The 16,512-nt window shown below is 42.0% G+C and overlaps 1 protein-coding gene across 4 annotated transcripts in view; it reads right to left on the bottom strand.

Moving 5' to 3' along the window:
- Nucleotides 1–415: 415 nt before the first annotated feature.
- Mitofilin (inner membrane mitochondrial protein mitofilin) overlaps nt 416–16,512 on the bottom strand; it is a 32,871-nt gene continuing 16,774 nt past the window's right edge. For 3 of the 4 annotated variants that reach the window (XM_071770655.1, XM_071770658.1, XM_071770657.1), the window contains 5 exons: nt 9,697–9,855; nt 7,420–7,523; nt 6,855–7,042; nt 2,058–2,253; nt 416–1,522 (listed from right to left, as the gene is read on the bottom strand). In XM_071770655.1, coding sequence (XP_071626756.1) covers nt 1,517–1,522; nt 2,058–2,253; nt 6,855–7,042; nt 7,420–7,523; nt 9,697–9,855 — 653 coding nt within the window. In that variant the 3' untranslated portion in view covers nt 416–1,516. Of the gene's footprint in view, nt 1,590–2,057; nt 2,254–6,854; nt 7,043–7,419; nt 7,524–9,696; nt 9,856–16,512 lie in introns of all 4 variants that reach the window. The other variant, XM_071770656.1, reaches the window with a different exon arrangement.

The following is a 16,512-nucleotide window of genomic DNA, read 5'->3' as shown; positions in this document are numbered from 1 at the left end:
TAAGTACATGATGATCTATTTAAAACGCCAGACGACTAATTAATACCGGCCAACGACGTTGCCGCATTGGCAAACGGCGCCGTCATTATTTCAAGGCCATTCATGGGGTTTCCGCGAAATCTCCATTGTCTACGATCAAACGTTGAACATACTCATCTTTTATTCTTATTTACGTTCGCTATTTCAGAAGAATAATATCGCTGCTTTTCTTAAAAAAAGAAAAAAATTCAAAGAATTTGTTCAATAAACTAAAACGTTTCTAAAATAAATAAAATGTTTTTAAAAATGTTTGAGACACTCTACACACTTTTCTAAAAATACGATAATTAGTCGTCTGGAAGGGTCAAAACAATAAAACATCTCATAATTCGAGAACATTGAGTTCTCGTTAGATCAATCAATATATCACATTACATCACGAAAAACAACTTTATTTCCAATTTTTACAATGATATCTAGCACGCTTCCCCGTCCCGTCTGAAATCGCGAAGAGGTTTCGAGTGAGAGGCGAAAGACGAGGTAACGACACGCGACACGCGCGGCGATCGATGCGATACGAGCGACGAGTACGGCGCGCGGGAGAGAGTAATATCCGGTTATAAAGTAAAAGGTACTCAACTCAGGATGGATGGTTGGATGGATGGATGGATCAGGACGAGGAGAGCTCGCCAAATACACGCGCGGGTGATCGTCGAAAATGCAAGCACGACAAAACGGGCGATCCCGATTCGTGCGACACGCGTGCAAGACGTGCCTGACCGCGTGTCGCACGTGTCGATCACAAATAATAATTTAAATATCCGTGTGTACGCGCTGCGATAAACGTAGGATGCACTTAAACGCCTTTTTATACCGCCGTCCTTAAAACAAAATTGCCTCCGGTATTTACACAGCGTCCGGTAACCTTCTACTCCGTCTCGAGTCGTTACTTGAGTCGTTGAACGAAATAGCGGCGAGTAAAAATAAATGTTTAACATACATCCCGTTGCTCCGGCGGAATGTTAAATCTTGGACTCTTTCCTGGATAGAAAACTCGGCGTGATGAGAAAAGCGAATTTATCGGATAAAATATTTATTTGAATAAAATATTATTGAATAAAATATTTCGCAACTTCATATCACTGTTCCGTGCGGTAAGATCTATCCGAGATATTTAAAATTCCCTTCGTGTGTACTTGATAACCCACGGAAAAATTTAAATTGAGTCTAGAAGGCGGTATATTAACGCGCGCAGAAGTGCATTTTACGTGCAACGATCGTGAGGATGGAAAAGGAAAGCGTCTCTCTGTGTATTCGCCTCTCCCGGCACACGGTATTTCTATTTTTTAATTGCTAGAAAAGATATTGTTGACTATACAAGGCTGGCAGCGATCTCTGTGTTCTTCATTCCTTCGTTTTCTTCATTGCCGTCGGTTAACTCCGTCTCTCCCTGTTCCCCTCCGTCACCCCCGCCCCGTTCTTTTATGGACGCCCCCGTCTCGTAGTTCGGGACAGTTTCCTACGCTCTGCCCCCGCTTTACTTCTGCTGGAACAATTCGGACAACACCGAAAGGAAAGTGAAGGGACGGTCACGGATCCACCTCCAATTACTGTAAACGCTCTTATGTACATCGAACAGTTCTACATTGATAATCGAGAATGCTTTTTCATATCAAAAGAAGCGATAGCGTCAACTGAATTAATCCATATACATTAATCTATATATATATATAAAACAAAAAATGCATTCTGGAGAATCACAAAATATTTAGCTGAAAAAAAGATACTCTGCTCATTGCGATACATAATGCAATAAATAAATTTCTCAGTGACAAATAAATATATAAGTTAATCTTGTACATGCTGCGACTGCTATCACAGAAAAATTAAGCAATACCTGTATTACATGGAAATATATTGTTTAATAAGCGAACTATCGTTTTCCGGTACTGAGAGAGATCCCGCGGCTTGTAGCTATTAATTACTGGAAACACGCATTTCTCAACGCAGCTGGACCATCGTGAGAGCGCACTAATCGTACTGTTTGTTTAAGAGGTTGTAACTGTTAGTGCACTGACCTTGGCGGCATCACCGGCGCCGAGATACAGGAGGCCGGTCGCACCTGCGTACGCCAACAGGGTGTCGATCGCCTGCTGCGTCTCCAGCAGGATCCTAGCCTCGTTCATCCAGTCGCTGGCGATGCTTCTGGGCGCACCTTTGAGTAGATTCATGTACCTCAGGGTCATTTTGAAGTCGCCGCGATCGCACCAATATCTGAAACAAGCAGTTAGGGGCGATATGTTCAAAGCCGGAGCAAAATGACGTTGGTTCTCGTCGTCAGACAATTCCATTTGCATTTTTATTTGCGCGACGCAGTTTAAAAAATTGTAATGATACCTCTGGATATAAATTCATATCGATTTGTTAATTTGATATAATCGAATGCCTCGCAAACAGCGAGCGGCCACGGTCTGCAATTTGTGGGAAGCAATCAGCGCGGAAGATTTGTTGGCCGATTTCTCTATGGTTATTCACGAGTACAACCGGTTGCTGGCCACTTCATTCCGGAGTTTCGAAACAGACGGGAACGTACCCCGCTTCTCCTTCTTCTCCTCCACCCCCTTCCTTCTCTTCCTCTCTCGTTTTCGGAGAAACACCGGAGGGGCTGCGCGATGGTTTGCTACTCACGTTGGAATAGTTGGCGACATCCGGCAACCGAAAGCTAGACTATCAGACCATCACGCGATCTTCCAAAAGGAAACGCCGATTAGGAGAAAGAGAGAAGCTGCGGCTATAAAAACTTCGTCTCTGGCCGAACATTTAAACTGGCATTCCCTACGAGCTTTGTTCGTTCGTTTGTTCGGGGGACGAAACGTTTATTCACCGGCTTAGAATTAAGTTGGTGATATCCAGCGGATGTCGCTTTTCTCTCGGCGTAGAAACGCTGAGTCTCCCAGAGAAAACCGCATGCAGGATAGAACATATGCTGAGAACTTTGCACAGAGTACACCGAGTCGTTTCCGATAAGGAAAGTGAGATTAACGTTGCATCCCGGCTTACCCGGTAGATTAGGAAGGCAGAAAGAAAAAAATACCCAATGTTCCCAAAATGGCGCGAAAGGATTTCTATATAAACGGACAATACAACTAAAAATCATTTTTTCTTTTGTTGCATTAAAATATCGCCGTTCCTTAAATCGTAATATAACTATATATTCTGTTGATAAAATTTAGAGCAAAACAATAAAAATGACTTGAAGAGCAGTGACCATTTATAAAAGACCAAAAATATTAAATTAACTAATCCTCGAATTGAAACAAATTATCTAAATCTCGTTATGTTCTTAGTTCCAAACATGCGCGTTTCAATATTTTTCAATTTGCTAATTTTAAGCAAATATTGACCTATGTATAATATGCATAATAAATGAATAAATGAATACTGACATTGTCGGCCATCGGCATTTTATGCTTAATAATAATTTCTATAAATTTTATATATTCCGCATCTTTATGTCTTTAAACCCACGCGCCGATTATTCTTCAAACGAAGTTTTTAATACTATAAAAGCTGAAAATATATTACATTATTAAATTGATAATCAATTTAATATTAGTGATGCTAATAAGCATCACATTATTAATTTAAGAATTAATTGGCCATTATCGGATCATGCTCGATCCTACACCGGTCTACTGTTAAGATCACAGCTTAAAAAAAAACCCAAGAATTAACTAACGTCACGGAAAACCCAACGTACGTCGGAAACTACACTGCCTATCTTCTCATTACAACAGATCCTACAGAACGACTACGTGAAATAGGACGCGGCGTAGCACGGTGCGATGTGGAACGTTTATTCGTCCCTTCGGTATCTTGAGATCGACTCTCATGGACTACGTAGTCCATGTGGCCTAATTCGGGGCACGGACGCGCAATGATCGCGGATACTGAAGTTTCTTGCTGCTTTCGGATTTCATATTCGGCGATATCGCTTCGCGGGAACTTTTCTGCTTGGCCTTTACTGATTGTGAGACGAGCGAGCGATCCTCCGGATCTATTAAGAAAATCCCTCGTTTTTATGTGTTCCTTTGCTGTAGATCGCGGATAAGCTCAGTTTTCTTTACGCCGATCGATCGTTCTGACTGTGGTGCGCAATATAGACTTCTCGTGATAATTAAATCACAGAATCATCAAGACGAAGAATCCACCTGTACTTTATTTTATCTACAAATTTTTCGGTTTATTTAACGTTAATATCTATTTTTTTTATAAAAAATCTTTTATGTGAGAACTAAAAGCTTTTATCAATTTAAGAAAATCTTGTCCATCTATTTCAAAGTAAAAAGAGAAACCTTTTAGTTTCACCTTTAATTTTAATTAACAGATAATCAACAATTTGTGTCAGATCTTTCGACAAACAAAGTTCATTGCTTGTATCCATTTAGAAATCTCTACCCTCGTCCTGATTCGTCGATTTAAGAAAGAGGATCAACTTTTGTTGCTCGAAATAAAATGCGGCTAACTGGGCTAACTGTAAAATAATGAATGCGGACCTACTTACGTTCATAACGCAACTACAGTCGCGCGTGTTCTCAACTAATCGAACGAAAGTTTGGGAATTAAATTTTAGAACGCATCATCAAATATTCATTTATTGCTGCAAAGCTAAGACAATGGTGCCCCTTTCAAACCCGCGAAATCTTTTATGGATGTATTCTCGTGATATATCGACCGTACCCCCTCTCCCCCCGACAACCCGGGAGTTTTATCCATGGGCGTTGAAAGAGCGTGTGCATACTGCAGTGCGCTCCGAAATTAAAAATTCAAGAGGCTCACGTCCGGGCTTCGGTCCGCCCGTGGTTCGTTCGTGGACGACAAACGTGTCGCGCGAGTTACCTAACACAAATATCGGCGATTCTAAAAGCCAACTTATATCGGCGTAACATATTTGGACCTACCATAGAGATCGACCTGAGACTTAGTCCGCTGATAAAGTGTGCCACTCGCATCAGCAACGTATTATTTATTCACGCCGCTGAGTGTCATTCGTATAACGTGTGCAGGTGCAGGCAAGCACGCGTTATGCTTGTCCGGCTTGTTTTGTGCGAAATCCCACAAGTTGGAAGAAAAAGTATTCTTGATAGAATAATTAAGTATTCATCAGGACACCGCTCACGCCTTCTACGAGCGGCGAGGGAAAAGTACAACACGAATTGCATTGCGGAACAGCTTTGATTAAAAGAGCACGCTGCAAGCGCTCCGCTCTGTGAAATTACGAAATTACGTATGCTAAAATGCTACGAGTCATTCAAAGACTTCAAAGACAAATTTTGGTTGTGTTCAACCAACAAATTAACTCAATGAGTTACATTTAATTTCGCAGAGTACGATCGTGCACGATCTATTCAAAAAACTGCGATTTTTTTTCTCTCACACGCCTCGCGCGGCGTACTTCGCAAAAATTATGCCCCGCATAATTTTCGAATCAATGATGAACCTTGACATTTTCCCTCTCTCTTTCGCAATCCATTCGCGAGATACGCTGAATAATGTATTTTTAATTCGTAGGAACAGGCACGAGGAGTAACGACGCGTATAGATAAGGGAAGAAGGGAAGTATAAATCGCCGGGAAAATCGGCGCGCAGGGTGTATTTTTCTTCGCGGTCGACACTCGACATTTCGCGAGCCACAACGAGTACCAGCAAGTACTATTAACAATAAGTATGTAAAACTATCCTTTCGTGGCACGTGAGACATGCTGGCCGATTGCTTCTCCAGCATCCCGTGACGTAGCATCGCGGCGGCCGTTTTAAAAATCTCATCCGCACGTGGTGTTTCCCAAACACCTGCGATTCTTTCGCTTCAGCTGCGACACGATCGAGTGATGAATTTTTTGTACGAACGAAAACACGCGCCGCTATTCTCGCAGATTTTTGTACGTGAGACCGTTCGAATATCGGATACCGTCATTACGTGCCAAAACCGTTTTTGCACAGTTGCACAAGGAATTCTATCGTCAGAATGAAACTTTAACGACGAATTCTCTCACAAATTTACAGCGCTCTCGCACGCTACATTTTTTCGCACAAATATTTAACGCTGTGGATTTTAATGAAAACGCGATTATAATGCTTTTATGGGATACGTAATATTTTCCCTCGAAAAAATAAATTAAAGCGAGCTGCAACACATATTTTGCGGGGCATACACATATGCTTATCTTTATTTAGCGCTACCCAGGATAAATCGAGGGTGTCTTCTATAAGGGAAACCGAAGGGCCGCTGACATGAGAAAAACGAAGGGATAAGTCGGTAAAACGGCTCGCCAGCGGATTTCGCCGGGGATAACCTGACGAGTAGTAAATGGCGGTGTTCTTTGTCAAAGTGTACGTGGCGGGTATTACGGCAGGTGTTTTCGTCTTTCCCGCCTCGTTGATGGCCGGCTGGATATATTGCACTCTACCCAGTCCTTAGGGTCTCGTAAGGATAATTTATAGGGTCAAAACGTGAGCGAGCGAACAAGAGAAAGGGAGACGGAGGGCCTTGCGTGACGCGGAAATTGCTGCTCGAGTTACGAGTACAATAAAAGTGCATTTAATCGGCGACGCGATAAATTCTATCGGTGTCCAGCATCGACAATTTTGCGCCGTCGTTGTTTACTTTCGTAACCCGTACCGTTTTCGTATCGTAAACTTTCACGGAATTCGAGAAATTTGCAACAGGGAATGTACATAATCAATTTGCCATAAAACAGACATTGGGGAAGGTATTTCGCCTCGTTTACGGCGAGTTTCTACGTGCAATAAATTCATTCGACCGCTTCGTTTACAAAGATATGAGGGAATCTGTAACAATTTACGAGAATTCTTACCTGGCACGCTGGAGTATGTCGTACGTATTCAGCGAGTCTACGTCGATTGGCTCGTCTTCAAGCTCCCTTTTCGGAATTGAATTGGCCGTTTTGATGATCAAGAAACTTTGAAGATAACTAAGAAGATATATAGGCAGGGCTGCGCCGCCTTCAGGCACCATAGCTAATCTTCTCGCCACGCTCTCTACCTGGTAATGCACAACGAGCGAGCCATTTTCAAAAATTGATATTTACATAAAGAGATTCCGCGAGCTGATGAAAAATGTGTAAGTGAAAAAGGAAACTTTAGAAAATGATAATGTGGCTGTGTAAAATTTATTACATCTATCTAACGTAATAAATTTAATTGAACTTGATATATACCTACAAATAAACTAATGTATAGTAAAATAAATTGCACAAAGTATAGTTTATTATATTATAAGACGCAACGTAAAATCGCAACGTTCGTTCGCTTGTCGGTTCAAATCGCGTACTAGTGATCTCAAAGATCGTCTCGCGAAAGTAGAACACGTAAGAGCAAGAGCAACCTGATTTTAAGGAATGTGAGAAGCACGGTAATTACCTTGAGGAACCTCTCGCGGAGGGTATCCTCCGGGAACACGCCTCTCTTGGCCGCTTCCTCGGGAATGCTCTGGATAGCGGCGCGCACTAGGGGATCCTCTTTCGCTAGAATCAAAGGAAATGGAAAATTGAATCGATGCGAATGTACGACGGCTCTTCAGCCGCCTGTTTAATTAATTGAAGTACCAATTGACGTTGATTTTTGGTTCGTTCATTTGTTCGTCCGGTCGACATTACGAGAATTCCGACAAGCAAAATTAATCAGCGTACGTATGTTATTCGCAATAACTAAATATCCGTTGTAGTCCAATTTGCTTTGTGGCCACCATACCCACAACAATCTGGCTACGTTTTTCCGTCGTTGAATGTATTGCTTACATTCCTATAACACGCTACGGATATATGTTTCAAGTTGCGGTTGGCATTTAGTTATTGTGAATAACGGTGCACATACGATAATAAGTTTATTGTATACGTTGTTTTTATGCATCGGATAATCGCATATTTACGCCGGTAACCAGGACGGCGCCTCTCGTTGTGCAATTGTCGGCCGCGAGTTTCAGCGAAAATTGAAATTACGAAGGTGACTTCGCGGTGGGAGATTAAAACGGTGAAAGCGCTTGGGAAAAAATTTATGGACGTTTGACGCAATTAAGGGCGAATGTTCGCCCGGTAGGGGCATAATTAATGAACATGTGCGCGGCGCTCCATCAGGCCGACACAGACTCTTTTGAAATGCCCCACCGTACAGCCTTTATGAAGGTCCCGCTCGCTTCCGATTAACCCGTAAATCTTCGGTGCTCTCTTCCGCGCCGCGTTTTGCTCTTGCTCCGTTCTTATCCGCTCGGTAGTGTGGCCCACGTACACACGCACCACGATTTGAGGGAGAGACCCCGTCGTCGTCGTCTCTATTGTTCCAGCTTTTCATACTCGGTTCGAAACGAACGCGGTCCCTGGGAAACGCGAATTGCTGGAACGCGGCGGCGGCGGCGGCGGGCGACCGATTAAAAGCGCGTGCGGAACTCGTTCCCGAATGGAGGAAAAGCTGCTATAATACTCTAAAAGCTGGAATAATACTCTTTCCTCGTGTTCGCAGCTTTAAATTAAGCTTGATTGACGCAGGGCATATCAATGCCAGTAAAAATCAACATCACGAATCTTGGTATATTCGTATTTCAAATTGACGATTGCAAGTATCGAGAGATTTGTGAGTAGCAAGATACAAAGATCTATATGCATATATACATGTATATAGGGGAAAGAGACAAGAGTAAGAGAGAGATAATAAATATATATGACAAATTATATTTATGGAAAAAGTATCGTGTATAGAGAAGAGGTATGAAATATGTGAATCACGGCTTTTATATACGCTCGAATGCTATTGTTGTGCAGCAAAGTGCTGTTGAAAGCGTGTCCCAACGCGTTGGAAATAGCGCTATGTCACGCCGAAAAAAATGTGAAGGATGAAACAATATAACTATCTCGTACAAAAATAATATTTTTCGATATCAGAGCGTAGAATAACATAAATGGAAATGTATAAATAAACATTAAACTAGAATTTAGATAAATTGCTCGCTTAAAAAAAGTAAAAAAAGAGAGGCTACATTGAGAAAAGAAAAAGTGCGTTGAGTTTTAATTTAATTCAACTAGCCGCATACTCTGCAAATATGCACGTGTGTATTTAATGTTTCAAGGTTAATAATAACGTAACATGAGATTCTACACTGTCAAGTTAATTAACTCAGCCCGGCGTTAGATCAACAAAATTCATTTGCGAAAAACGCGCAGTAATAATAATAACAATGTACACAATTAATGCAAATAATAATTATTATGGGCGACTGCAGTACACGAGAAATGCGGCGACGCTCCACAGCTGCAAAGTCCGTTCCGCATTTCTAAGTTTCTTGCGCTACTTTAGAAGTTATTCGCCGTATTTTGTATCAGGCGCAAACCGCAGCCCACCGTAATACGGAATTACTTTAGGAGCCCATCGCGTTATTTCTTCGTTTGGGAGGCAAGTGCACTCAAATGCACGTACTTAAGTTAGCATATATGTACATGCTAAAATTTCGAATAAATTATCATCCGCGTGGAACAGAAGGGCGCATATTTCTACATAATAAATTTATGTTACTTATGTGTTAAAATTTATAAATTAAAATTTCGGTGCATGGTCTTCTTTAATTTCTTTAAATCTTTAATTTCGTAATTAATTAATTAATTGTTTTTTTAATGCTTGGCTAATGTTAAATTTAATCAAAATACATACGTGCTGCCTTGGAGACGGCCTTAATTTCGGGTTCCAGCGGTTTAATTGCTTTATCCTTTGGTGCACCCGGCGGCGCGGCTTTCACTGTCCTAGCCAAGGCTTGACAGGCTGCCCAAAGGATCTGTACATTCGACGCACCCTTCTCCTCCTCCATACGAGCTGAAACAAAAATATTTCACTGAATTTCTGCACTGAATTCAACGTCTTGATAAAAATTCGTTGCAGTCGAGAGAAACATCGAGAACTTACACTACGTTCTCGACGATTAAAAATTTAAATAGTCCTGTTAATAACCCGAGATGAAAGTTTATATGATGCTGATAAAACTTCGCGCTAATGAAGAAAATCGCGCTCGTTTTTCTTCACTAACGTAATTTTGCATTTTTATGATCGTAAATTATTAAAAGAGATAGCTACCGAGATGTATACACAAAATATTATACGCTAGAGATTTAAATATTGCAAAAATACCAAATGAAAGTGGGATTTAGCAATTTATTTGATATATGTATTATGTTAATATACGTAATAAAAACTTAATACGTATATCGTTATTAGTCCAATATTAAATTGCGATTCGTCAGTATCTACCGCGAAATATACGTAATAAAACTCAATACGTATATCGTTAATTAGTCCAATATTAAATTGCGATTCGTCAGTATCTACTGCGAAATTGTTAAAGAAAGGGAGACCAGCGGTAAAATTCAATTGTAATTTAATTTGTACCCATACGTATCCGTCCAAGTTCCCCGATCATTCGAAAATCCTCGGGGGATCTCGTGTCGTGTTACAGTGACAAACATTTCGCGCGCTTCCGTGACGTGGCGACATTTTTCAATAACAGCGCTCGCCGTGGGAAAATCCCGATATGTACGTGAATTATGAAAGCTCGTCGAACCGTGCTCTCCCGACACGTGCTCGGGTCCTAAAAGGCCGCGCGAGATCAGCGTTATGCATAATCCCGTTCGTAAACAAAGATAAAACTTGGACGTCAAAATAACGTATAATTAATGTCATTTGTTAAAATATTAAAATGTAGTACACATACGAATACAACTCAGCGATTTATTTATTACCTTGTGCAGGATGATAACGCGTTTTACAGACGCATCCGTTCGGCACAGATTCGCGGGAACCAACTGGCGATGACGGAGAAATAAACAGCCTAGTCGGAGCGATAAACGGACTTTGCCATCAATACGGTCGAATTGAAAATGTATTCAAACATCGTTTACATCGGTGGTAAATATTTTCATGAGCCGCGTTGCGTGAGCGTGAAAATATTGTTTCAAAATATACGTACTCGGCGCGGGTCAATTAAATGGTAATATAATCGCGATATTTGCGATTTTGTATTTGTTAATTTCACCGCGACAAATTGAATCATCGTTAAATTATCGTGCTGGCATAATCGGCATTTAATCGACGGCATGACGAGCATCCCACCTGTCGACCGGCGATTGATGAACTGTAAATCGGAAAGATGTTCGGCATGGCCGTTAACACCGTCAAGGCGGGCGAGAGGAACAGGATTCAGCTGAATCTCGGTGCTTCTAGCTCGTGATTTATTACGTGTATCAATCCGGATAGGGTTTACAGAGCGATCTCTTGTCTAGAGAAAATTACTCCTGCTCGATTAGAGATTTTCCGTGCAGCTCTCTCCCGTTTCTCTCAGCCCGTTTTCCCAGATTTCAGGGTCTGGTCTGGGAAAATCACATTTCTATTTACTTGTATGCCATGTACGAACATCCGCATTATGTGAATTAACGTTAATTTAGACGAAACTTGATAAGCTTCAATTCTTGTACTTATAAAATAATTTTTATTATATTTCACTGCAAACGTTTGATTTAAAAAATCCAACATTATCGTCGTCTCTCAAAATTAACAAAGCAATTACAGTCGGTTCACGCTCTCGGGTTTCAGAGAGAAGCGCGAAAGCAAATTACGGTCTGTAATAAGTGCAATATCATTCTTTATAACGACAATCGCTCTAAAAGCACGAACGTTTCGAGGACACAGACGCGCGCGTGATTAATCTCCCGCGATAGAGGGGTCCCACCCTCCCCAGCAATTTTATCGTCACGGCGAGTTACGGGGCGCACTTTTGTCGCCCAAATATCATTATCGTGCTTTTTCATAAAATATCCATAATACGTTCAGCAAAAGAGAAAAAAGGGGGAATCCTTGCGAAGGCTTAGTCAGCAAGCCGCGCCGGTTATCCCCCGTTTTAAATTACTCGGGCTCGAATAACCGAATCCGCAATTCGCGTGGCCGCGGCAATATCATTTCTCGCAACGGCAATAAAATTCCGGTGCTCTTTAAGCTAATCCTACGCGGGGCGCATTTTTATCGCGCGACGCCTCGGAGAGGTCGCCAGGGATGGACCGTATTATCAATTTCGCCGCATAAGCAAGCAACCTCGCAAATTCGCAACCGCAGACCAGTCCCCGGTTCGCATACGGGACGAATTACCGAATCCGTCGTGCAATTTCTGCTTTATTGCCCGCCCGGCTCCGCCGCTTTATTGGCGGTGGCATTACACACAGACCGCGCGACCGTCTGCCGCTATTTCCTTTTACGAGTGGGTCGATAGCGCGATAGGTAATTCTCGCCAAAAATCGAATAGAAGTCGTATCGACGTTTCGGCCACGGCGAAATTCCGTCCGCGGGACGGTATACACCCGCCGTGCCCTGGAAACTAATTATTCAGTAACATCCAGGCAGTTATTAAGTCCGCGGTTTTATATCCGCTTGTCAGTCATCGGTTTTATTGGCAATACCGTTGGATCCACTATAATGCCACATTGACCCATCCATCCTATCTTTACACGGTTGCCTGTCAAAATATGAATACATGTATCTGAGCAAAAAAAAACAATTTAACTTTTGAATCTTCCTATTCGCGGAATATAATCTTCGTACAGGTAAATACGCAAACGTATATATATAATAAAATGAGTTACGCGTTTTCAATATTTGATATAATACTTAAATCCTGCTTAACTCGCAACGCCCACCATCACATTGTATACATCGGTCGAGTTTCATCAACTTTATCGCTACTAAAATGCAAAGTGCTTGATCATAAATGGTAAAGATAAATTATTTCAGAGACCATCGTTTTCTCGCACAGCACTACTTACATTTTCCCGCATATAAACGACTGATCATAAATTAATGTCTACAAGGCGCTCTTTCCTTTCCTCTCACGCAATATCGAATCTCCAGTTGTATTGGTGGAACGCATCGACTTTAATGGTAAGTTAAAGCGACCGTAAAGCCAAAATGACAGACCGATTGCGCGACGTGCGACATATATCCCAGAATCTGCTTTCCTTCTAGCTCTCTCTCTTTTTCTTCCGTTTTCCCTCCGTGCTTATATTGCCGCGCCATGGACTTTCAGCGAACGATTCTCACGCTCGAACTGGTCGGTGAGCATCGACGCGGAAAACGGAGAAGGTCGAAGGGCTCGGGAGGGCTGTTTCAAGCCGGATCCACTCCATCTCGCGTGTCGGTCCTTCTGCCCGTTCCTTCCTTGCCAGACGAAATCGCGTTATTACTTACGTGGGAGCGAAGCCGTCCGCGGCTGAACCGAATGTCGTTGCGAAAAGTTCCCGAGCCCAAGTTAAATCCACCATATATCCGCGGGAATTATCAGACTCCCGAATGAACGCGTCCAATTATTCCGGATAATTACTAGTTTGTCCAAGCGTACCCCCCGGCGGCGATGTATCGTCACTCGGACGGACGAAGTTCCGCTCTGCGGCCTGTCAGAATTAATTGTCTCCACTGATACTCGCGAAGATCGTAATTACCGGACCGCGGACAATTTTTTTCGCGTTTATCGATGGGCGCATCGCGTGAGAAAGTGAAAAAATTAATAAATAATGATAGTAAAGGCCTTCACACATAAAATGCCGTAAGGACGTTAAACGTAAGCGATCAATCCCAATCAAGTATTTTCCCCTACTGGGGTTACGATCAGCACAATACTTGATTGGGATTGGTCGATTTTCTTACGCTTACGTTTTACGTCCTTACGCGATTTTATGTGTGAAGGCCTTAAGCCAAAAACGTCTAAAAATGTGTCTTTTCGAACCATTTATTTTATAAATTGCTCTTACAAGTGATGGGATTCAATCCATCGACGTTCTAAATTTTAATTACCACGCTAAATATTGGTTACTGGTATATAGAGATTTCAGAGTAAACTGTTTATTTATCTTGTAACTTCGGTACGTGTGTCAATTTTCGTACTTCCAGTTTTGTTTGTGATTCATTAATAATTAATAAGAATGGCATAAAACGGATGTTAATCCTGAGAATGTTGATGTACACGAATTAAATTAAATTTAGTTATAACGCAACGACACATATATTTAGCCTTTCCTTCCCGTGATATGCATCTACTCTACTTGCCCTTACCAATCAAGGGCAAGTAGAAAGCGCTCAAGTTACGCGCTTTGTTTCGTATATTTTCCAATAATTATTTCTACGCCTGCCGCCGTTTATCGCAAAAAATTTCGTATGTTATCTGATGGCACCGCGCCAGGTCACACACTGCCGCCGCCGCCTGTTTCTCTCTTTTATGTTCTCCCCCTCTATCTCTTTCATAGGATTAAATTCCAGTTAATCGATAAAGAGCAAACTCAAATGCTGGCATTATTGTTGCGAGAATTTGTGGCCGGACAGTACTTATCGGTTCATTCGGGCGAATTTGGAACGAGCGACCTTTTCTCTCCGCGCTCTCTGTCGTTTCCGGCCCATCGGGCTCGTCTTTCACGAGGCGAAGCGCTGGTTAAATCAGTTTCGGAGGGAATTAAGCGGCGCCAGGCCACGTGACACTTTACGCTCCGAAAGCTGCGCGAATTTCGAGGGCTGCTCTATATGCCCTGCTTTCATAGCGCGAGCCCTCCCCGTCCCACACTCTTCTCCCTCTTCTCCTCTGTTGCTCTTCATCCTTTCTGTGACCCTGTTTTCCGAACGCTCTCGGATTGACGAGAGCGTAACGATGCGGTCGACGCACGACAAAAGGGTGGATTGCACAACCCCAATGTCGTGCCGACACGCCAAAGGCTTTTCCCCTGTCCGCCGACACACATTGCGTCACGCTGCGAAGGCTGCGCCTCCGCAAATCGGCCCACCGACTAAACATCGCGTAAAACGCGCGGCTAACTTTTCCTCCCACGAGAGATACCGGCCCTCGGACAAGCGGTGGAGAGCTGTGGCTCGAGATTAATCGTAAAATAAGATCGTCCGCAGTAAGCAACTTTCTAACGAGGGCGACCCGATTGCTCCGGGCGTGATATGCATATGGTGACATCGGTTTAAAGCATTTACGATATGTGGCCGCGCTCTCTTATCTCGGCGCGTGACCCCCGGAAATTTCATTAGTTAAGCAAATTATTTTAAGCGGTTTTTTCGGTCAGAAGACGTATCCAGCCGCTACTCTGGACACCACCAAGATAAAAATGATAAAACATATCGGTAACAAGCATCCGCAAACTCTGCCGAAATTAAATTCCCAGGCCTATTTAATTGGCCTATTAGAGTCTATAGGATACAGCGAATTCGTCGTGCATTAATTCCATGTAGTGTTCTTGCGTTTATCAAGTTGTCTATTCCTTTCTCTTATTCATGGCATTTTACATGCACACAAATTCGATTTGTTCGATTGAGATGTACGTTCAATTGAGAATCTTTTATACGTTTACGATGCTAGCTGATTGAAATTGACCCAATGTGTATCCTAACGTCAAGGGCTAATTTTTTAACGCGTAAATCTAACTTCCATGTTATTTAACCAGTTTACACATAAAATAATTTTATCGTATCTCGAGTTTATTATTTTGGAATTCAATCCTAAGATGTGGGGATTTTCCAGAAAATAGGTTGTAGAACAAAAAATTCTGCAAAAAGAATAGATTGGAATGGTGCAGACGTTGACGTGAAAACGCGAAAATCCCGTCATCGACGGTCTCACGCTCGGGATAATTGATTGCTTTTCGTTCAAAGCTCTATAAAAACGAACAAAAAATCTATAGCTCGAGGATCGGGCAATCGAGAGCTCTAACAGGTAGAAAAATTCGCGCATCGGCTACGAGGATAATTAATCGCCGCTGCAAATGCCGCCAGCACGGTTTATTGTTCCGTTCGTAAATTAGTCGTGGTTAGAGAGCGAATATAGCAACCGCCCGACAAAAAAACAATATTAATAAATCTATTGCGTGAGAGCCAACGATTGACGAGCCTCTTTTATTAGTCGCATTAAAATAGAGTCACTGCTTCACTCAATTTTGCGTTTGAATATATATTAGTATTTTAATTTGCAAGCTCAATCACATGGAGATATTTCAACGAAATAATAAAAATTTAGAAAGAAGAGAGATTGCGAAAAATTAAATTCTAAACTAAAACTGTTAAAAGTTTGTCTTTTACTTACTGTAGATTTTTAGTATATTTTTTTATATACTTTCGCATACGATTGCAATTAACTATCTCAGACTGTCGATGTATCTCAATCCGGACATGCTCGTTTTGGAAATAGTTAGATACGTGCGCACTAGTGTTTATTGCGATGAAACACAATTCGAGCTGTTACAGCGCGTTACGTCAACGTCACGAAATCAAACGTCATGTCCGTTTGTACTTTGACAAAACGCGTAATATGGGGATTGCGATGACGGTGGCATCGTAACTAAATCGTAAACAAATCGAGAGAGAACTGACACACGACACATGCATGAAAAAAAATCTAAAAATATATATATCCGCATAATCCCGAAACTTCAAAAGCGTGATTCCGATCAC

This window comes from Temnothorax longispinosus, chromosome 2 (assembly GCF_030848805.1).
Source record: "Temnothorax longispinosus isolate EJ_2023e chromosome 2, Tlon_JGU_v1, whole genome shotgun sequence".
Lineage (NCBI taxonomy): Eukaryota > Metazoa > Arthropoda > Insecta > Hymenoptera > Formicidae > Temnothorax > Temnothorax longispinosus.
The sequence above is the reverse complement of the archived record's forward strand: the minus strand, read 5'-3'. Positions and strand labels throughout refer to the sequence as shown.